General features: G+C 42.2%; 1 protein-coding gene across 1 annotated transcript in view; it reads right to left on the bottom strand.

The window, feature by feature from the left end:
- Positions 1–10,772: 10,772 nt before the first annotated feature.
- PUS10 (pseudouridine synthase 10) overlaps positions 10,773–23,594 on the bottom strand; it is a 103,444-nt gene continuing 90,622 nt past the window's right edge. The window contains exons 11-18 of the mRNA XM_075267581.1: positions 23,063–23,188; positions 19,806–19,862; positions 19,634–19,710; positions 17,723–17,775; positions 17,303–17,420; positions 15,916–16,058; positions 13,424–13,523; positions 10,773–11,241 (exon numbers count right to left, since the gene is read on the bottom strand). Coding sequence (XP_075123682.1) covers positions 11,203–11,241; positions 13,424–13,523; positions 15,916–16,058; positions 17,303–17,420; positions 17,723–17,775; positions 19,634–19,710; positions 19,806–19,862; positions 23,063–23,188 — 713 coding nt within the window. The 3' untranslated portion in view covers positions 10,773–11,202. The remainder of the gene's footprint in view (positions 11,242–13,423; positions 13,524–15,915; positions 16,059–17,302; positions 17,421–17,722; positions 17,776–19,633; positions 19,711–19,805; positions 19,863–23,062; positions 23,189–23,594) is intronic.

The following is a 23,594-nucleotide window of genomic DNA, read 5'->3' as shown; positions in this document are numbered from 1 at the left end:
TGAGCTAATTAACATATCACTTGTGAACAATTGCTTTATTTAATTGTAACGGTTATATCAACCTGAGTTCATGGAGTTAAAAGTTTCACCCTCCGCCTGACTTTAATGCAAGCATTGGTGCCACAGGTTCACAACATTTGACCAAAAATCGGAAGTAGCACCATGACCCCTGTTAGTGAATGGTGTTACGCTGTGACCCCAAAGGTGCCGGTACTGTGACTTCAAATCGCCAAAAAGTCAGTGTTTGACATTAATTTAAGGCCGTGGCACCCTTAGGGTTGCAATGAGACTCCATTCGCTTATATTAATCAAGGATCTCAAGAAGACCCAGCAATTTTCTGTTTTGTAATGGGTGTCCAGAACCCCTGTGTATCCCTAGCCTTAATCTACTATTTACCCATTCCTGCTCTATAAACTCCTTTTTGAAATAACCGTAGTATACTGCACAGATTCACTATACAAAGTTTTTCCTTTTTTCTCCAACTTCTATATTGGTCTATAGAGGGGATCAGTGTCCAAATCACCTGAAGACCCTTGCTTCTTATGTGCAACTTTTGCAAGCATCATTTTAAAGGCAAATAAAGGAACTATGTGATTCTTTCCTTTCCCATAGACCAATCTGTCCAGTCCTGAATGTTTAATTCCTACTGGAGACAATGATTTGACACAAAAACATCCCAAAAGCACCAAAACACTAATACAAAATTACAGCAATTGCAGGCACAAGGTACAAGTAAATCTTACAGCAGACCTATCCTTTCAACAAACTGTGCATAAAGCAATAGTACATAAGTAGTGATGCATTATCAGGCCATTATTTGATTAATATTTTGCTATTTGCATACCTTTCTGAGCTGGTGGGCAAAGAATAGCTGCCATACACTGCACATAGGAGTCTAGGCTACATAACTGTCCTTTCATTTCAGGAACGGCTCCAGGAACATGGAGGAAATACTGATCTGTAATGATTTTATGAAAGTGCTTTAATTGTGATAGAAAGCTCCTATTTAGCTCCAGCAACAAATTAAGGCTGTATTTCTTCCCTTATGTCCTGCTCACTCCTCCCCCTCCATAAACTTCTATAGATACATATAATCAGTCATGTCACCTATAGCCCACCTTGAGACTGATATAGCACGTACAACTCAGTGGGAAGAGGAGGGAGGGAGGGAAACTAAAAGTTTTTCCTCTAATATGATATATTACGAAGTTTCTTATAATCACCCCTACTATTGATTTATGCAACGTTTGTTGAAAACTTAGTGACTATTTAAAGGATGACCAAGATTAGAAAATTGTGTCTGATCTTATTTTTCCCCAGCTCAGACCCATGCAAGTGGCACGGCCCAAGGATATGGAAAAGCAGACTCTTTGTTCTGAAATCTCAGTCACTCGAACTAAATAGGGAAATAGTTTTCGGCCATCTGGAGACACTGAGTTATCAAAAAGTTTTTTTAGAACGAGAATTGTGCAAGTGGATCCCAGATACAAGCTGGCATTGTTTCATACCATGTACTGTAGCCTTCAACAGCAGTATATACATGGTCAAACTGTGCCGTCATACATGGCACCTTACCTGTCACTAATGTCCTGATGGCCTAGGTGCCAGGAGTTTGGCCCCTGATCTCACCCCCCGTCTATGTAAAGGCAGCTGAACAGGATGCAGCTCTATTTCTTAGTTTATGGGGCAGTATTATTTGGGCACCATAGGATTGTATTGTGTATACCACTACTGTGTTGGGGTATACAGCACTGTAGCATGCCAGCCTTCATACAGTAATATACAGCTGCCCATCCAATTTACCAATTCCTTTTAGCATGTAGGAAGTGTCATTGTTACAAGTGACTTCTTTTACCACTGAGTGGATTACTTATTTTTTTTGCTGAGCAATATACATACATGTGTTACCATTATCAATATCCCTGATCAATGGGATGTGGTTATACTGATTTCCAAAATGGAAAGTATCTAGAATATTTTAAGAATATGAGGAAGACGTGTATCTCAGACACTGTAATATTGTAATTAGCTTTAATTTATCTGGATCATCACATTAAACTCAATGCATGATATGTATATAAAGATTACTATTAAGCTTTTTCATTGCTAATCTGTTAGGATATATTCACATGCTGTTTGCAGTTTGGTGAGCTATGGCTGCATTTAGAAGAAATGGTTATATTGATTTCCTTGTATAAGCCAAGTTGATTATTATATTTAGACCTTATTCACACGAACCATTAAAAACAGCCGTTTGTTGAAAGGCCGCTGTAATACACATGAATGTCTAAGGGTCTGTTGTCAGAATGGATGTGTCCATTTTTTCAGATGTTCGTTCACAACCGTCTGTAAAAAGGACATGCGAATAGAGCCATAGACATTTATAGTTCTAAAGCCGACAGATGGTTTTTGCCTTAGTGATATTTCTGTGCGAAAACTTCCCTTAAAGGGAGTTTTCACATTGAACAGAATCTGTCACCTCATTTGATTCCCGTTGTGTCTCTTTAACAATTAACTATTTTAGTTCTACCCATTCAAAAGATACGACCTCCTTGACATTACATTAATACTTCGTTCACATCTGCGTTTGGTAATCCGTTCAGGGAGTCCTCATGGGGACACTCCGAATGGAATACCGAACGCATTGGCAAGCGGTGCACAGTGACAGCACATGGACCCCATAGACTATAATGGGGTCCATGTGCTCTCTGCGTGCTGCCCGCATGAATCATGTGGACGTGAAAGTAGATCACATGTTCCGTGCAGACAGTAACATCATGTCATACAGTATGACCATAGTGGGTGCAGTAACTTCATATATCGTATTCTCAGGAATAGTGTCAGAACAAAATTTTTACTCGAAATTTCCTGAAATCCGTACAGGAAACATCTCTATTGCGCACAAAGGTCTAACTAGGTTAAATGGACTTGTTTTCCATTTAACTACATGAAATATAGCGCCACAGGGCCCTTCTGTATAGCACGGTATTACAGGGATGTATTCTGTCTGTAACATGGTATTTAGCTCATATACATATGGAGGTACATTATGACCCCATTGCCTTGTAGGGTGTTGGGTTATGGCGCCATACAACCTTAGCAATATGGCTGTCACTATGAACCTCCAGTTATATTATTGGAAAATATACTTTACATGCAGAATACTAAATTTGTATATAGTAACATATGTGTTTTCCTTCCAAAATATGTCTGCAAGATAAAGAAAACCCTTATGATTTATATGTATTTTCCTGATAAAGTTCTCATAGGCTTGTACTGTATATAGCAATGTTGTTTAACTATCTAAAAGCTGTTTCAAAACACTTATTTTTTTTGAGAAGTTTTGGAACGTTTTGTCTTGTGCTCCATTTTCTATAAAACTTGTAGAAATCTGATTTGAAGGTTTTTGCCAATCTCTAGATGTATTGTAGTCATTTCTAAATGTGTCACTAAATAAATCAATTCTATATCGATTGCTGGTATTATTTTTTAAGGAATAAAATTTTCTATAGGGCATCTACTATGGGACTAGCCAAAACTCTGGTATCACTGCATGCAATTTTTTGTTCTGTAATATCTGATCCCAATCATTACTATGGGAAACTGATGCCCCTAGCTCAGATACCTGACATTTAACCTCTTAGTTGCCCATATCCATACTGAATTGTAGCGTGTATTGTAGGATCAATTTTAACACCCAGCTATTCCTGTTAGGATATGCCATAACAATATGAATGTAGGGGTCCGACCTCTGAAATGTCCAGGAATCACTAGAACAAGAGGAATAAAGTTACTGTAGTTTTTTGAGCCAAAGTCAAGAATGGCTACAAAAAGGATGGGAAATATATAGAAGACACTTATACTTCCTTATACTCAATCTAATCCTGGCTTTGGCTCAAAAAAAGCGCAACAAAAAAAAGCTGCGTTTCTGCAACGTGGGGCCTTAGGGATGGTTCACATCTGTGTCTGTATTCCGTTCGGGGGAGTCCGCATGGGGACCCCCCAGAACGGAATACCAAACGCGATTGCAAGTGCTGCGCAGTAAAAGCACATGGATCCCCATTATAATGGGGTCCGTGTGCTTGCTGCAAGATCTCCGCACAGAACATGCGGACAGAAAAGTAATTCACGATCTACTTTCCAGTCCACTTGATTCATGTGGGCAGGCCGCGGCAAGCACACGTACCACATTATAGTCTATGGGGTTCGTGGGCTTTTACTGCACAGCGCTTGCAATTGCGTTTAGTATTCCGTTTGGGGGGTCCCCATGCGGACTCCCCCGGATGGAATACCAACACAGAGGTGAATCAACCCTTAGCTTTACTCACCTTCCTTCACCTCTTCTAAGTGTCCTCACAGCATGCAGCCCTTCTTCCTGGGTCACATCACACATTAAAGGGTCACTACTGAGGGTTGTGATTCACATGATGCCCACCAACGTCATGATGTTCATAAAGACACATATACTGATGAGGAAGTATATCTCTTAACAATAAACCATCCATTATAAAGTGGGAATACCCCTCTTGTCCAGGATAAACAATTTTAAGCAAGAAGGCAGGAGAAGGTGAAAAACAAAAAAAACATATCTGCCCCTGGTGTTCCGGTGTCCTCCACTGCCAGAGACGCCACGGTGCTGCTTTTCATGGAAGTCCTCACCTGACCGGCAGAAAGGAACCCGGGACATCTCTCACATATGTCACTTGTGTCCCGTGACCTTATCTTATTCTACCATTTGGCCTCAGCAGTCAAGTGTGGAGAGGACTTCCACTGGAACAAGACCCTGGAAGCAGCAAGACTGGACCGTGGTGGGAGACACTGTAGCACCGGAGACAGGTATGTTTTTTTTTTAGTTTTTCACTTTCCTTGCGAAAGATTGTGTATCCTGGATAATCCCTTTAAACCCTATGCCATATTAAATATTACTGCCATACCCTTATCACACAGTTATGCGTTGGCATGGCCAAATGTCAGTGAAAAGACAGTCATACAGTTTCCCACATATGAGGTATTAACATGTCCACTCTCTAACCAGATCTAAGTAACAGCAATGGCCCCCCTCATGAGAAGCAGTACAACGGTATCTTACATTCACAGTGTAAACCTCAGGCAGCTTTGGTTTGATGCACGTGAGTAGTTTCTTATGACGAGTGTCGCCCACGCTTGTGCACACACAAATGGAAAGTCTTACGAAGATGAAAGACCTGACAGCACGGGGCCTAGGAATCAGGCTATTTTAATATCTAGCTAATTATTAATCTTCTGAAATTTGTTATAAAAAGAAAAATAGGCTGATATTTCCTAGTAATATACAGTGGTTACATATAAAAGACGTTTAACACCTGGAACCCACAAGGCTTTGCTTGTGAACTTATATATGGTATACATGTGACACCCGCCTACTCTTTTATATTTCACCCAGACCGATATCTTTCGAGTCTCTCCCTTCTACAGGGAAAGTTCCCAAGCAATAAACAACTAGACTTGAAAGTATTCTGCTGCAAACAGTAATTCCTTCAATCTGCATCACTGTCTTCACACGCTGCATATAGGAAGCTGCCGTCAGTGCTTGTGCAATGGAAATATACTGTTTTTTCTATATTGGTGTTGCAACCGACATTTTTGTGGTCATGGGAAGGAACCAGAATCCCTAAATCTAAAGTAAGAAAAAAAAAAACCTGTTAAATCGTCATGTAAAAGATCATGTAAATCGTCATGTCTTCTGATCTATAGCCATTATATTGTTAAGATCTGGAGGAAATTCGTACCGTAGCGTATGTGCTTTGGTTAGGGTGAGGATCTGGGATTCCTCTCTGCCCAGCGATAATGCTGAACGTGAGGATGGCACCTGTGGCTGTTCAGTCGTATCAGCAGCCCAAAAAAACGGAACGGTTATCCGAAATCCGATTCGAACAGCCGCACACTGTTCGAATGGGTTTCGAACCCCATTATAGTCTATGGGGGGGGGGGGGGAAATGCTCGTTTCAGGGGTACGCAACATTCGATCAAATTCTACTTACTACTAAGTCCATGAGTGAGGGTCAGGCTGGATTCTTCTCCCTGCGCAGCGTCCCCGCGTCCTCTTCCGGCCTTGAATTCACTCTGCTAGGCATCGGGCCTAGGCAGAGCCGACTGTGCATGCCCGCACTACAAGAAAATGGCCGCTTACAGTGTAAGCGGCCAGGCCCGATGCCTAAGCAGAGTGAATGCAGAGCCGGAAGAGGACGCGGGAACGCTGTGAAAGGAGATGACTTCTAAAGGTAAGAGAAGAACTAGCGTTGATTGGCAATATATAGCATTCTGCCAATCAATGCTGGTTCTGCATCGAATCTTAACTTCGAACAGCTAGTAGTATTCAATCGAGTACGAGTATTTCGAATACCGTAGTATTCGATCGAACACCTACTCAATCGAATACTACTCGCTCATCTCTACAAATAAATAGTGACACTTTCTCTCTAAAAAATATCACAGTTCTTGGCAGGGATGGAGGTGGAAGACTCTTCAGAAGCTCCAGAAGTAGGACCTAGAAACAGAAACCTATTGATTCTATGGTAGGCCAAGAGGCGGTCAGAGAAGAGACACGCTCAAGACTTCTCTACCCAAAACATTTCTCAGACGTTCTCCAAGTACTGACATTATGTGAAAAGCGCTGTAGAATATGATGGTGCTATATAAGGGTAAGTATCTGCCTCAAAATCGTGACCAAAAAGATGGCTCCCATTGAAATCAATCAAGACAATGGACGGCGCTCACAGGTCAGGTTGGCCCTGCGATTTTTATATGGGCTTTTTTGACAGATTATGCATATGTGATTAATTGGCCTCTTTTATAAGTTTTTTTTGTATCTGATCGATTCACATGTATGTTTTTAATATCCTATTAATATTATAAAGGTGAAAGTTTGTGAATTTGGATGTTTGTGGCTTTGGATGTTTGTTCCTCAATCACGCAAAACCCGCTCCACCGATTTGGCTGAAATTTTCCACAAACATAGTCACTACACTCGATTGCGCAATAGGCTACTTTTCGTCACAATAGCGCACATACATTTTTCCAAGGACCCCCACAAAACCCAAACGCACATCACTATCTTTGCAATCTTACACACTTTGGACCATAGCAAGCCACAAAATTCATATTACCCTCTACAGCAGAGGTCAACAACCCCTGGCACACGTGCCAAGAGTGGCACTCCTGCCATATTTCACTGGCACACTAGCAGCACAGGACCTGCAAGAGTTAAATGAAGTCCGAGCGTCCCTTCAGTGCTCTGCTAGAGCTGAGGCATAAGGACACTCCCCTTTGAGAGGGGGTGCAGGAAACCCAGGGGGTGGAGCTTAATCGCTCAGGTCTGTGCCTGCTATAGTGGTCTGCACCCTGCAAACATTCCCCGAGGAGGACAGGAAGCTGCTAGCAAAGTGAAACTGAAAAACACACAGGTACATAGGATTACTGTTCTCATTAATGTCAGGCATTTGGGGTTATTAGTTTAGTCTTAGTAACTCCATGTGCCTCACATTAATAGGAATGACCCCCATCGTGTCCCTCATATTAACCCCTGTGTGCCTCACATTAATAGGAATAAACCCCATCATGTCCCTCATATTAACCCCTGTGTGCCTCACATTAATAGGAATAAACCCCATCATGTCCCTCATATTAACCCCTGTGTGCCTCATATAAAGGTTACTACTATGTGAGACATATGGAGGTACTAATAAAAGACCTCAGTAATGAAGATACTTAATTATTACCTCCAAGTCTCTCCCATATTCCCATATCAGTAACTCTTACACAAGGGTTAATGCATACCTCCCAACCGTCCCGATTTCCGCGGGACACTCACGATTTGGGTGACATGTCCCGCGGTCCCGGTTGGAGGGAGGTATGTCCCGATTTCAACTCAGATCTGCGTCCAGAGGACGCAGATCTGAGTTGAACACATATGCGGCTGAAGGAAGGAGCTGACACAGGTCAGCTCCTCGCTTCGCCGCTGCCCGCGTCTTTCCCTGACACATGCGGCTGAAGCGGCTCGCGTGTTCGCTTCGCCGCTGCGTCTCTCTCGCTGACACATGCGGCTGAAGCGAGGAGCTGACCTGTGTCAGCATCTCGCTTCGCTGCTGCCGCCGGCTCCTGGCTTGTAGACGCGATGTGACAAGCCAGGAGCCGGCGGCAGCGGTGAAGCGAGGAGCTGACACAGGTCAGCTCCTCGCTTCAGCCGCATGTTTCAGCGAGAGAGACACGCAGTGGCGAAGTGAGCACGCGAGCAGCTTCAGCCGCATGTGTCATGGAGAGACGCGGGCAGCGGCGAAGCGAGGAGCTGACCTGTGTCAGCTCCTTCCTTCAGCCGCATGTGTCAGCGAGAGAGGCGGGCAGAGAGCGGCGAGGGAGCGGAGGAGAAGGTAAGTTTAATGTGGAGGTGGAACGTGAATCTGGGGGCAGATGAAGGAGAGGACGGTATGACAGTGGGGGCAGAGATGGAGAGGACGGCATGACACTGGGGGCAGAGATGTGGGGACATGAATCTGGGGGCAGAGATGGAGAGGACATGAATCTGGGGGCAGAGATGGAGGGACATGAAACTGGGGGCAGAGATGTGGGGACATGAATCTAGGGGCAGAGATGAGGGGACATGAATCTGGGGGCAGAGATGGGGGGACATGAATCTGGGGGCAGAGATGGAGGGACATGAATCTGGGTGCAGAGATGTGGGGACATGAATCTGGGGGCAGAGATGGAGGAACATGAGTCTGGGGGGCAGAGACGGAGAGGACATGAATCTGGGGGCAGATGAAAGGTGTATATGAAACTGGGGGAGAGATAGAGGGGGGGACATATAATTTACGGGTGACTGTAGGAGGATTAAACTGTGTGCGGGCACATGAAAAATTAACGAGTGAGTGGAGTCAACACAAAAGTGGGCGGGGCTAAATTTGCCGCGGCACGCTACGCGCGCCGCACATTTTGTCCCTCTTTCGGTTCTTCAAAAGTTGGGAGGTATGTTAATGTGAGGGACATGATGGGGTTAATTGCTATTAATAAGACACACACGGAGTTACTAAACTGTCATGCACAGGGCCAGACTTTATGTTGCTTGCTCAAGAGTATCCTGTGCCCAAAACTTACATGTACTGGCGCAAAATAACAAATCATACAATGTCGTATAGCGAAGTATATTAACCTGAAATACCTCTGTCCCAAAGACACTATGTACAGTTTATACCAACACCGTATAGCAGCTGAAATACAAATTACATTCATCACAAAAGTCTCACGTATTCTCAGAATTACAGCAAAAACAACATACAAAGTTACATTTCATATCCCATACCTTATACACAGTACGAAAACCTTACCCGCGCCTGTATATACCCACTTCTACAATCACCGCAGACGAAGTCGCGGGTACCAGCTAGTATTTTAATATATTTATTTATGCTTTGGATATACGCTTGTAATATGCTACATGTGAGAGATTGATATTATGGTTTGGTTTTTATTTAGTTCATGCACTTGATAAAGGGCATTGGAGCCCCAAACGCTGTTGTATTTTTGGTTGCGTTGTGCATCTCCTTCGAATAAAGATGACTTGTTTGAGCTGTGAGCGCCGTCCATTGCCTTCTTCTCCATTGTCTCTTCCCGGTTGCCTGGTGATCGGTGTATGATAGGCGTGCTGCTCTATCCACCTGTTTATGGACCTATAACGTGGTTGTGAACGGTCTTTCACAACCACAACAGGTGAGAGGACCTCTGGTCTAATATCATTGTTTCTGTGAAATTTCCAATAGGAATCTCGTATCCACTACACTATAAGGCTCCGTTCCCACGGAGTAACGCGCCACTCATTTAGACACGTAAACACATATCAGAGCGAGGCGCTTCAAAACAGATCCTATTGATTTCAATGGGTGCCAGCTTACGCGTGCTACACATTGAAATCAATTGGAGGCTTTATAACCCATTGATTTCAATGGGTAGCGTGCGTAAGCTGGCACCCATTGAAGTCAATGGGATCCATTTTGAAGCGCCTCGCTCTGACACGTGTTTACGTATCTAAATGAGCGGTGCGTTACTCCGTGGGAACGGAGCCTTAGTTTGCTTGGTGTCTACTTCTTTTCTTGTATTAAAATCAATGGGAGCCGGTCAGGTCTTTTTTCCGGGATGCTCATTCTTCAGGTCGATTTGTGCGCAACTGGATGCCGATGCAGTGCAACAGCATTCAGTTGTGGCTACCAGTTTTTTGGTCTGTAACCTAAGGGGGCCTCCGCCTCAGGTTCCGGACCAAAAAGCCCATGTGAACGTACCCTAAGAAGTAAATATTCAGGAAAAACTGCATGAGTGTATACACCAATAAATTATTACTAGTAATGTGATCAAATTATATTAAATTTGTTAAAAAGTGATTGACTATGTTACAACTACAATATCGTGATCCACGAAGCTGATCGAATAGTAGGAAATTGGAATCAGACCAAAGATGTGAACGCACAACCAGGTGTACAAAAATTGTAAAAACATCTAGTGGAAATCAATGGCGCGGTTCAGTTCATTCAGCAAATACAAATGTAGCAGAAGTAAATTTATCATGTAACGGTTTCTTATATGCGGTCGGTCACTGAGTTGAAGGGTTTCGACATCGAAGCAATTCCCCGACCCCTTACAGAGTGACACAACCTCATTCCCTCTGTAACAAATGAAGCTCTGGAGCAACAAACATGGCAAAACCTGTGGAATTTTATTCATGAAAAATAAATTGTAAAACCCAAATTATACATAGCATATACGGTGCACCATCAGCGCACAGTACACTTCCTGCTCACTGTTTTATTGGAAACATTTGCTTCCTTTAATTCTACGTTAGTAATCCATATTGAGTCAGCACGGAAGCATGTACGGTAAATCCCCTACAACCATCCCCGTTGTAGTACAATACTATAAAAAAATATACTATACCAACAGGTTGAATCAGATGTTTTAGCAGTCATGTGACTTTGCTGCGGTAAGCTATTCCTATGCTTAAAATAATCTATTTCCGCATTCATCTTCACTTTTATCTTTTACATAAACACCATTTATACAATAGGCTATGACTGTAATCCGCATAAGATGGCAGATCAACATGATCCAATTACTATTCCGGTAGTTTACCCACGGGTTGTGCCAATGTACACAAGGTTAGATTCAATTCTGGCAAAAGGTCAGTCTTCTAAAGCAGGAGGCCAGTCCACGTCCACCGACTAAGAAAGACAGAAAAACACAAAGGGAAAAGATTGGATTGAAATGTGAAGAATATCAGTAAATTGTGTTGCAGATAAGAGTTTTCGTGACTGTGATCAGAAATTGAAATCACAGAGAAATATAAGGGAAACTGCCTCCATATAAAACCCTCACCATACGGAGACGCCGACACACCGCAACGTACCTGACTATACTTGCAGGCTCTGAGACGCCATCTTTCTTTTGGCTTTGGGGAAATTTTGACACACTCTGTGTTTATCTACAGAATAGCTAAGTATTGTGGGCATATGCCTTGTTTTGTACTGAGGCCGCTATATCCTTCCCACACATACCTTGCATGTTTTTGTGATTTTATTATCATTATTTGACATTGTGTAGTCTTTTTTTATAGCTTTCCGTACAGTAGCATCAGCTGTTATATGAATTATAACCAAAAGACATTGTGAGAACGGCTGGATACTGCAGTGTCCCATTCAGCAACGGGAAGGGGGTGTCAGAGAAATACAGGAAGTGAGAAGAAGAGACAGATTGCAAACTGCTGAAACAAGGATTTTGGAAAACCCCTTTAATGATTATATAGTGTAATTTAAAATAATCATTCTGTTTTTACGTTGGAGTCTGTAACTTTTTTCCGACCGACTCTGACTCAAACAAAGCTGGCCCCAACTGACTCTGACTCTACAGCCATGGAAATAACACAACACTGGACTTGTCAGTCATTGTCAAGAATTGAACATTGGGTCAGGGTTTACGGAACAAAGCCAAGGCACTTCTAATGTCTGGGACTGCTAGTGCGGCGCCTGTGAACTAATTTATACCCAAGATCAAATTTCATTCTCTTAACAATTCTGACTATATCGATGGCCACAAAGCTGTATGAACATGTTTTTATTAGTTCTTATTAGTTTATTAGGAGAAAAACTCTGACCGATTCCCTTAAACTGGCATGTGAAGGAAACCAAGGGATTTGAAGCATTGTATTAGAAACAAGTCAAATACATATACAGACATTTGGCGACATTTTAAATCAAAGCAGTAAAAACTGTATAGCTCATGGGGAAAACCCAAGAAATATTCGTTCCACATTAAAAGTAAATTCCAAGAATTTAAAAATAGAATAGTTTCTATACGGCCACTGTCAGCAGATAACAGACTAGGATTCTATCTAGCGCCCACTGACCTTTTTGCAACTTAGCATATTGGGCAGTGTTCACATCGTGTCAGGATTTATGTTTTTCTGTTCTGTTCTAAGAGCAGGAAAACTGAAATCCCAAGAGAGATGGATTACTGAAATGACAGAAATGAATAGATCCCAATGGACAGCACTGACTTAGGAATGAGGTCCACTCAGTACCTGTTATGGTGTCTTTAAATTTTGAGAGATAAAAAGTCCTTCATGCAGATTCTTTACAGAATCCGTGACAAAGGCTCATGGTAGAGTGTCCCTGTGGTGGTGCAAGGAAATTGGAGACTCAATAAAAATTTACACCCTACTGGAGCACCTTATCATCAGTCTATTGTAGGGGGGAACCTTCTAACAAAAAGTGACTTTTTAAAGAGGACCTTTCACCACCTCTACCAACACCATCTCTTTGCATTATAAATATGTTCTACTCCGTTGACTCCCAACACGGTTGGAATTTTTCTCTAGCCCCCACCATTCCTGAGCAATCATTTCTGTTAATTTCAGCATCAAATATGCTAATTAGTCTCTCTAACGTCAGACGATCTGCTCCAGCCCAGGACCGCCCACTTTACAGTAGAAAGCCTAATTAGCATAAACTAAAAGCACTGATTGCTCCAAAATGGTGGGAACTAGAAAAAAAAATTCCAACTGGGGGAGTGGCACCAGTTGAATGACAAAAAAAGTTGTAGTTGGTAAAAGATCCCCTTTACAGAAAATTCACTCAGCTATCCAGAAATAGGCTGTGAACAATTTATGTAATTCAAAATGGTGGCGATATCTTTGGTGCTCAAGATTTTTAATGAACTCTACTGTCTTTTGTGTCTTGTGAAGTATGTACCAATAGTTGTACTTTGCCCTATAGCTGTATATAACCCAAACATAATTTACAGCAATATACATGTAACTATACTCGCACACATTCGCTCATTTTCCCAGTAAGACTCACAATTTGGTCCCCCAATCTCATACACCAATACGCACACATCTCTACTAACCTCCACATCCAGCTCTAGGATATCAGCTGTAGTTTGCATCATGGAGCCAATATTTGGAACCGTCCTCCCAAAGTCGCCGTGTGCAAATTCCTTTATATAACTGTATAACTATTAAGGAATGGTGAAAAATGGTGTGTGCGTTCACAATTCGGCAAATGTGCGACATGAATGTTAGACATCATGTGGCATGTGAATGAATCTTTCATGAATTTTTACCAATGTTTATATATGTCTTTCCAAATCCATACTACTTCTAGTTTATCTACTTTTCAATTTGCGACATGTATTTACTATTATCCAAAAATTGTGATTTATTGTTTTTTTGATTTATTGTTTTTTTCATGTCAATTTTTATACAACAATAACTGGAAATGAGCCATATTAGTTGTAGCTTTTCAATTTAGTTATTAAAAGCAGATAACAGACTCTCATTTTGCCAGTTTGTTCTATCAATATAGGCCTGGTTCACATCTGTGTTTGGTATTGTTTGGGGAGTCCACTTAAAAAGCAGTTAGCAAAGAAACCACACGGACCCCATAAATGGGGTCCATGTGTTTTCCCACGCAGCGTCCACACAAATCATGCGGAGAGAAAAGTGCTGCAAGAAATACTTTCCTCTCCACATGATTCATGCAGACACCGGGCAGAAAACACACGAACCCCGTTATAGTCTATGGGGTCCATGTGGTTTCCTTGCTAACCGCTTTCCTCTGATATAATTTCCGATGCTGCTGAACTGCTGTTGGCCCAATAACGGAAAAGTAACAAAAATACCTTACAGATTAAAGTCACTGTTGGAGTATTACATGGTGGAGTATTACACCTTGAGTCCACCATAGCCGGCTTTCCACACTGGCTCATAAAGTGTGAGACCCTCACTATTATATCCAAATACATTATTCAGGCATAGACAGGGGTTGTCTTTATGACGCCACTCCTTTAAGGATTCTTACTGAACACGCAATACTGGGCTGTATTCTGATGTCTGCCTAGCCAAGGGGTAAAGGATAGAGAAAGATCACGTTTGTCCGCTACTGCAAAAAACTGGTTGGTTTCCGTACTATCTGTTTCATCAGCTTTCTGGAAGGCCCACTGGAATTCCAAATGTACTTTTCAAAAAATTTTTTATTTTTTTTTAAATGTCAGAATGTTGATTGTAGTTTCACCTGGTTATACCTGAAATACCATTGTCTTACCTTTGTTGTCCTTTCATATCACCTTTCCTTTTCTACTTTTATTGTTGACTTCTTCCTCATGTAAATGTAATGTTAGTAATGTTTCATGTCAAACTAAAACTTGGGCTACAAGTTCAATAGCGTGATATTTTCATACATGGTGATGACATCAACTATGGGTTCTTGAGAAGCGACATGTCACCTTATATCAATGTCACGTAGACATTAGACTGTGGGAAAAGTCGCTAAACAAATAGGGGAGACCCATTACTCAAAAAGGGACTGACGCTTAAGACATTATAACCTTGGAAATATTTAGACTGGCACATATATCTGTTTGTATGGTGGCCAAGATGATTGTAAAAAAAACACCAAGTTTCAGTATTTCTTAAAGAACACCTTTCACAACCTTCACCAACTCTAAGGGCTAGTTCACACAGGGGCAAGGAGGTGGATTTTGACAGTAGATTTCGCCTCCAAATCCGCCTCCATACAATGGTGGTCTATGGAGACCACTAGCGTTCTTTTTTCCGCTAGGGGCATGTCGCCGCTAGTGGAAAAAAGAAGCGCACTGCCCTTTCGTCAGGCGGATTCCGCGGCTTGCTGAGCCGTGGCTTCCGCCTAGCGACAGCAACCTCCAAAGTCGGCCGATTCATTTGAGCCAACTCCGGAGGGGGAAGCCATGACCGTGACAGTCGTGGCAGGCGGGTTTTGACCAGAGAGTGACGCGGATTTTTTTTCCCCTAGCCCTACTGTTTCTGAGCAATGCTGTTAGATTCAGCACCCAAAATGCCAACTAGGTTCTCTACTGTCAGGTGGGTGGTCCCAGACAGGCTTCTCAAGCCCAAGACCGCCCACCTGACAGTTCAGAGCCCAATTAGCATAATGGGTACTAAAACTAACTGCATCAATTGTTCTGCTACGGTGGATGCTAGGGAAAAAATAGCAACTGTGCCAGTATCAGAGCAGAAACTATTGTAAGATGCAGAGAGTTGGAGTTGCTGGAATTGGTGAAATGTTATCTTTAAAGAGGAGACCTTTCATGTCCTCAGTCACATGCAGTTTTATATACTGCTAGAAAGCCAACAGTGCGCTGAACAGTTCCTTTTACGTAGCCCGGGCCTGGAGATATCGGTGTTGTTACCAATCTCAGCCCACTGTCAGAAGGGTGTTCCTGACAGTCTAGCTGGGCTGTGAGGAACGCCCCTCCTAACAGTACTCGTCCATAGCTCTATACTGTCAGAGGGGGCATTCCTCACAGCTTAGCATCATCGCTGGGCGGTAAGGGATTTTATCGCAAAGGTGAAGTAAGGATACGTCCCAGCTTGTGTCTTTAAATATAGACGAAAATGATGTTCATCCACATACTCTGTTTTCATAGTATGTATTACTCTGGATCGTGCAGCCAAGGGTCGTCTGTGAAGGACTCGGAGGGGAGTTTTTTGTATGATCTTCAACTCCTGTAAAAGACATCTTATAGATATATCATGCAATTCTGATAAATACAAAATGCATCAGCTGCTAATGCAAGTTGGATCTAATGGTTACAATAGGTATCATATACATAAAATATTTGTTTCAACCCAATATCATGGTGGCAATATCAAATATTGGCCGTCTGAGATGACTTCTCACCAGCGGTTTAACTAGCAAAGACTGGGCCCCCTACCCCTCAGGGCATAGCGCCCCCTCTCCTGGCCTGCGCACAGTATTATGCTCCATTTACACACTATAATATCCCATAGCAGCCCCTGTACACAGTATAATGTCCTATAGTGGCCCTTCAGACCCCAGAGTATAATGATTGGAAGCCTAGGGAAAATGAGAAACATGAAAACCAGTGTTATTCACCTCTCCTGTGCTCCAGTGAGACTCCCTGCTGTTTTCGGCCCACTTCAATGACGTCACAGATGTGGGTTATCTCGGCGTTCTTATGCGTTGCGACACCATCCTGACCCATGTGATGTATATGATGCCACCAAAGAAGCTGAAGACAGCATGGAGTCACACTGAAGAGGTGAGTAACACTGTTTTTTATATTCACCCACCTCCCCTAAGCATCCAATCGTTATACTCTGGGGTCTGAAGAGACCCTAGAGTATAATAGCAGCAGTATTTGTTGAGGTTTGCCCAATAAATACTCATGTCAAAGGCCCGCGGTCTTGCTTACTGAAATCTGCTCTTGCTGACAGCCAACTCTGCTTCCTCTTCTTCTCTCCAGGGGGCCCCAGTGACGTGAAGCGGGACACACGAGGCACCCTGGAGGGGAAGTGGAGATGACCATGAGCAGAAATGGTGATCGGTAAATATATAGAGCCTGTTACCTGCTGGGGTTACTCCTGCTCATTCACCTATTAAAAAAAAGGAGCAGGAGCCCACAGAGCACCCTTACGTTGCAGGCCCCGTGGCAGCCACTATGGCTGGGCTTACGCCACTGTTTCTCATTTATATTATTTTCACCTTTTCCTTTCTACTTTTCAAAGTTCTCCAAACCTTCACAAATTCGCTCATCTCTAATGATTAGATATTCTGAGCATGTTGGTCCTTTATTGTATTGCTTATTATTTAGTTAATATTGAATGCTGAAGTGTACAACTTCCGGGTATGCCCAGGCACTACAGAATTACAAACTAGGTTTTTGCAAAAGCTTCTATTCTAAGCCAGGAATCTCAATGTATTATACAATACTAATGATGTAACTAACTTTCAAGTCATCCAGAAATTCTAAGTCTTCTTTCCCTATGGGCTTTTCTGTCCAGATGAGTGCACTGTAGCACTTAGTCTTCTCTTCTTCACCCTCTTTCATGTGTGCCAGTGCTTCCCTGGAATAGAGACATTCATTCCACATCACAAACATATTACAACATCAATGTAGACAAAGGGTTAAATAGTTATTTGCCGCTGTATACACTTGCCCATTCTTATTATCAAACCCAATTTTACTGGGGTAAATTTTACGACTTTGGCATGGGCATTACTAAGAATCAGTGGCATTTTATTGCATTTAGTGATGATCCGGGTTTATTTGTACATCTTTCTGCATTTATATAGGAGTCCTATTCAATATGATGAGAATAACACAATAAGTGCACGCTATGCATGGAAATCTGATACAAAGTCTTACCTAGAAACAACCTGCAAGTCCCGGACTTTGATTTTGTCGCTGTTGTTTATTTTCTGCAAAAAAAAAAAGTCAGAAGATGCTGAATAAACATATTTTTATATATGGTTTTTTTTAAAACTTTTCATAAATCAATAGTACAAGCAAATAAAGTTTCTTACATCTGCCTGTACTATTGTTTTCCGCACATTTTTTTTTTTTGGAAAAGAAAATGCCTCTTTCTCCACTTACCGTCTCTTTTCCACCTCCTTTCCTTGCTAAACTGACTATCATTGTGAAATCTCTGACGAATTCTATCTTATTAGAAGGGTCACATTACAGCTCACAGAAGAGGCTTCCACATTGGTTCGCACATGCCACCTGGTTAGTCGAAGCTTCAGTTTTCCACTACAGGACGCACAGGGCCAGCTCTGGATGTTCTGCTCTCATCCTGTTCATTCCAGGGCGATTTTTATGAAACAAGTTCTCAAGGAACAAAATGGCTACCATACAAGACAATAACCAAGAATGAGGGGAATAGGTGGCGGCTTCTGCTCTCTGATTGGTGGAAATCTAGGAAGTTGCCTTTTCTGATTGGTGGAGAGCCAAGAGAACTGGTGTAAATGATGCAGGAAATCTACATCAGAAAACTGGAATAAATGATGCTAGAAAGACAGAAGGAATATGAAGGCTAGTGATGAATACACCCGTCTTCTTATATCTCCCCCATGTCATCGTATAGGTCGGACGTGTGGCATAGTGTAGACAGGCAACATAAGGCTGCCCTCAGAGGCAGCTTCTAGTACTGCAGGGACACTTACAGAAAATATTGTCATGTCAATACTAGACTATCCCAAAAGAACCTTAATATTCCTTATGGTTTATCCATGTCTCTTTGCCCAGATGTGTATAAATATATATATATGTGCACCAGGGGTAATAATCTGTGTCTTCATCCAATGATACAGCTGTACGACACCAGGTCTATAAGGACAAACTAAGTTAAGTAATCAAAATGGAGATTGTATCAGATGTCTGACCACAGGACCTGCTGTCCATCGCACACACTCAGCATTACATTACTGACTGCCCATACTCCCATCTGAACCAACGTGTTTACATGTTACAGTGCTGTACTGTCCAGAGCAGTGCCGTCATTACGGAGACTACAGCGGTATGGGCCCCCTACCCCTCTTAGTGTGCAAAAAAAACACCCCAGCTCAGCTCCTTTACAGTGTGCTTTATGTGCTGTTGCCAGCTAGACTTTAATGGGAGAACTTTGTACTATTGTGACAGTCCATATGTAGCCGAATAAAAACAAGCAAGACCCAAGATGTCATTTCTGAAGCGTCTAGTGTCAGAGTCCAGTTCCAATTTATACTAAGGACTGACTATTAGTGGAAGACTCTTCTTTATTTAAACCTGCAGGCTCCACTGTGGATTTTTCTGGGTCCCCCAGTGATCAGGAGGACAGGGAACCAAAAATCCCCCTAGTCATAGGAGATCCAGTTCACTTCTATGGAGCCTGTAGTCATCACTGTGGCTCTTAAGTCGTCCCCCAGCGATCAGGCCCCCAATAATCAAGTACTTATCTGCTGTCCTGTGGACAGGGAATAAGGGTCCATAGCGACACAATCACTGTAACTGTTCTAATTTCAGATACCATGTTCCTGCCCCATGCTGTTCAAGAGGTTTCCTGAGAATTATATATTTATAGCATATCTTTGTGAATGGGGTTCAGCTTCTTCAACACCAAACATAGCCCCTTGGATATGTACAGCGCTGTGGTTGGTTTTCAGTGAAGAGGCTGCAGCTCTCACCCAAATGCTGTGGCCTATTCAACCAGCTGATCTGTTGGGGTCCCTGGTGTCAGACCCCAATGGTCACTGTGAATAGACAGCAGAAAAATAAGCATATATAGTGTTGCACAGTCACCTGCTGAAGATCTTTCATGTCTTGTTCTGTGAACTGGACCCTGTGAGGATTTACAAGTTCTATTGCAAATGGCCTTCCTGAAAGACACAGTTCAGTAGATAGGAGGTTTATAGGCTTGATATAGATATAGATATATATTTCTTTTTGTATGAATACATGCATTTCTACACACCTCGCCCAAGGGTCCTGACATCCACATCCTCTCTTCCTGAAGATGAAAAGTTAAAACCTTACAAAAAGAGAAAAAAATGTGTTGTAAATCATCATCTGTGATCCTGCGAAAATTTATTTTATTACACATAATTAGCATTTTCTTCACTATTTGTAGTTAGTTTAATATGTCTCTGTTAACTAATGGAAGGATCACCCAAACCGCTAAAAAAAATAGACTACAATGGAGTCCACTGGGTTTCCGTCCAAAAATTATGGGGAAAAAAGTCCTACTTGTCTAAGGCCGGTTGCAGACGACTGTTTGGTACCGGCCAGCGGTGAATTAAAGACATGGATGGCAAACGGGGGAGACGCGGATATCACCCACGTGCTACGCTTACGTGTCCATTAGCAATTTCTTATCCATGCAATTAAAGAGGTTGTCTTTAAAGGGGCTCTATCAGCAAAATTTTGCTGTATGAGCCCCACATGTGCGTGAATAGCCTTTAAAAAGGCTATTCAGGCACCACTAATCCTATTTCAAACCCCCGACCCGTTTTAAACTAAAACTATGAAAACATATATGTAAATCATACCTGAACGTGCACAGTGGGCGGTGCACAGGCTTCGGCGCCATTTTTAGCAATGGCAGTTCGCAGTGGCATGCGCAGTACACTCGTGAAGTTGTAAGGGGAACTGAGCATCCTGAGCGCCGAAGCCTGCGCAGTAGCGCTGTGGAGGGAAGCACTACTACGCAGGCGCGGGATTTGAAGCCATCACGCCAGAAGAAGAGGACGCTGAAGGCGTGGAAGAGCCAGGACCAGCAGCCGTTGCTGCAAGAAGAAAGAAGAGGTAGGCGTGCCAGAAGATGACGACGGATTGTGCACAACCGCCCACCGTGCACGTTCAGGTATGATTTACATATATGTTTTTATAGTTTTATTTTAAAACAGGACGGGGGTTTAAGATAAGATTAGCGGTGCCTGACTAGCCTTTTTAAAGGCTATTCACACATATGTGGGGCTCATACAGCAAAATTTTGTTGATAGAGCCCCTTTAAAATGCTTTTAATAAATTAAAAAATAATGTTCTTAATTGATGATTGCTCTCAACACTGGAACAGATTAGTGACATAAATGGATGTAGTGGGTTACTGCTTACATCAGTGCTGTTTTGTGCAACCCTCTTCCAGAGGAATTAACAGGTATTCATAGACTTTATTAAAACATTTTGCAGGACAGTCCCATTAAAGAGGATCTTTCACCACCTCCACCAACTCTTTGGGTAGGTGCCCCTCCATTAATTCCATCACAGTTGAAATATTTGTTTAAAGCCCCCACTATTCCTGAGGAATAATTGCAGCTATTTTTAGCGGCTGCATCAGCCGGGAAATGTGACGTAAAATCGAGTAGAACGCTTACTTTTTCAGCGTCCTGCATTGATCTCTATCTCCCATTGAATCCACCTCAAATCGCCATGTAAATAGGTCTACAGCCCTCACTATTACAATAGTGCATAGATTTATTTTAGTGATTACTTTAAAGCACACATGTCAGGTGATTTCTGCAGCCCATTGGATAGAGGAGAAATGCAGGACTCCTAGGAGAGACCCTGAGAGTCCTTCTTATCAGACCCACACAGTGACTGAAGATACACACATTGAGGGCCCCTTCACACGACGTAAGCGCTCAGCTCATTTTGAGCCGTACACGCGAGTGCTTCTAAACACTTCCCAATCACTTCAATGGGAGCGCGCGTAAAGCCGGCTTTACGCGTGCTCCCATTGAAGTGAATGGGAAGTGTTTAGAAGCGCTCGCGTGTACGGCTCTGTATGAGCTGAGCGCGTACGCCGTGTGAAGGGGCCCTAATACAGGAAAAGCTATCAATCCCTGTCTGTCCTGTAACCAGGACTCTCATGGTCTCTCCTAGGAGTCCAGGCACAATTTACTCTACTTTACCTCAGAAATCCTACTCCAAACCATGTAAACCTATATATTACATAGATGATATTCTCTACCCCATATCATATACTGCCTTCAGGCAAGTTTGCTATAAACTCTAACTTGGTGATACTGTACTTTAGTAAAATTCTTATTATTTTCAGTATAGCAGACTTTGAAAACTAGCCAGGTTTAGGGCTCACCTTTACACTTTTACATATTCAGTTTCATTTATAAACCTTCAAAAAATTTCCCTTCCAGAAATTTCATACAAATCAAGCAACAAACCATACATATGATCTCATCTATCATTGTAACAGCTTCATAACAATTGCTTGAGGAAATGGCACTAGCCTAGACTCCATGTAAAAAAAATTATCCTTGGATTTCTAACTTACATTTACAGCGCAAGGTGCTTGTAGTTCCGCCCAAATAGTGAGTCTAATGACTCAAAATACCAGTGTCTTTTAGGTACATTAGAAATCTAATTCAATTTTAATGTTTTCTAATACTTCTACTGTCCACATAAACTTATTGAGCCTAAGATTACCTGAATATATACTAATGGGTTCAGAAGTTTCAACTCGGTCCCCCTGTGGTTCTAAGATGGAAGCCTAATAGATGATCTGGCATTAAGGATCTATTCACATTTGTGTTGTGGTTTCTGTACCAAGGAAACTATTATGCAATGCTGCATCCTTTAGGGACCATAATATCCTATTATGGGTGCTGTCAGGTTCTGCCAAGGTGTAGAAGATGTGTCGGGCCCTTCTTAATGTCTTGTTTGGGTGCTTGTGAAGACTGTAGACCACCAATACCAAGAAGTAGAAAAATTTCACAACACTCGCCAATTTATCAACAATGCAGTTAATATTTATTAGTGGTTAACATAGACAAATCCATGGCATTTGGCACCAATAAAAATTTTCATGTAAGATGACCATCCATAGTGCCAGATGTTTCAGTCAAATCTTTGACCTTTATCGACAGTAGTCAGGCCACCAGAAAAAAAGGAGAACTCAGAGCCAACATTGATAAATTGGTGAGCACTGTGAAATTTTTCTATATTGATCAAAAAATAGTGCTACTTTCTCTAAGAAAAAATATAACTCACCGAGCCTCTGGTCCAGATGTGTCTATAGCTATATCTTGTTAAAGTACTAAGTGCTGAGTAAAGATTGCCTAGACTGAATACAACTGTATTCACACTTTAATTGTAAGCAATACTACTGCACATCCCATGGGTTTTAAGTCTCTAATGCAAAACTGATTTTTTTAATTTTTTTTTTTTTTTTTTAACTAAAACACAGTTCTGTCTGTGGGGACTTTGCTTACTTACTGTCAGCTTTAAACACCATCATAAGCTGTTCTGTTATCAACTCCTCCACCGAAGACTCCATCTTTCTCTCCCCATCAATAACCCAAGGGGTCTGAGGCAAAGTCCTTGAATACTTGTTGTATCTTCCTGCAGATTAACAAAAACGAAATTGCTGCAATGTTTTACAGTGTTTATAAAGTACTCTGAGCTTCATTAGTTACAGCTCTGTAGTCTTTAGAACAGATCTTGAGCACATTAACAAAAATTGCTGCAATGTTGAATGCCCAAAAGAACACATTGACCTCAATCAGTCTCATCTGGAAAGAGTTCAAAACCACCAAGACTCTTCTTCAAGCTGGCTGTCCAACTCAGTGTTTCCCAGTGTTTTCAGACTCAGCGTACCCTTGGGGAAAAGATCACTTTCCTCGAGGCACCCCTACCAAATATTTTTTTACCAAAAGACAAAAAAACGTCCTAAGGATGCAGATAAAGTTGCACAAACTCATGCGGTCATCCTCCCAACCAGAGTGTTGTTGTCCTCTTCCAGGTTTCC

The sequence above is a fragment of the Leptodactylus fuscus genome, chromosome 3 (assembly GCF_031893055.1).
Source record: "Leptodactylus fuscus isolate aLepFus1 chromosome 3, aLepFus1.hap2, whole genome shotgun sequence".
Classification (NCBI taxonomy): Eukaryota; Metazoa; Chordata; class Amphibia; order Anura; family Leptodactylidae; genus Leptodactylus; species Leptodactylus fuscus.
Note: the sequence above shows the minus strand (reverse complement) of the source record. Positions and strands in the feature narration are given on the sequence as shown.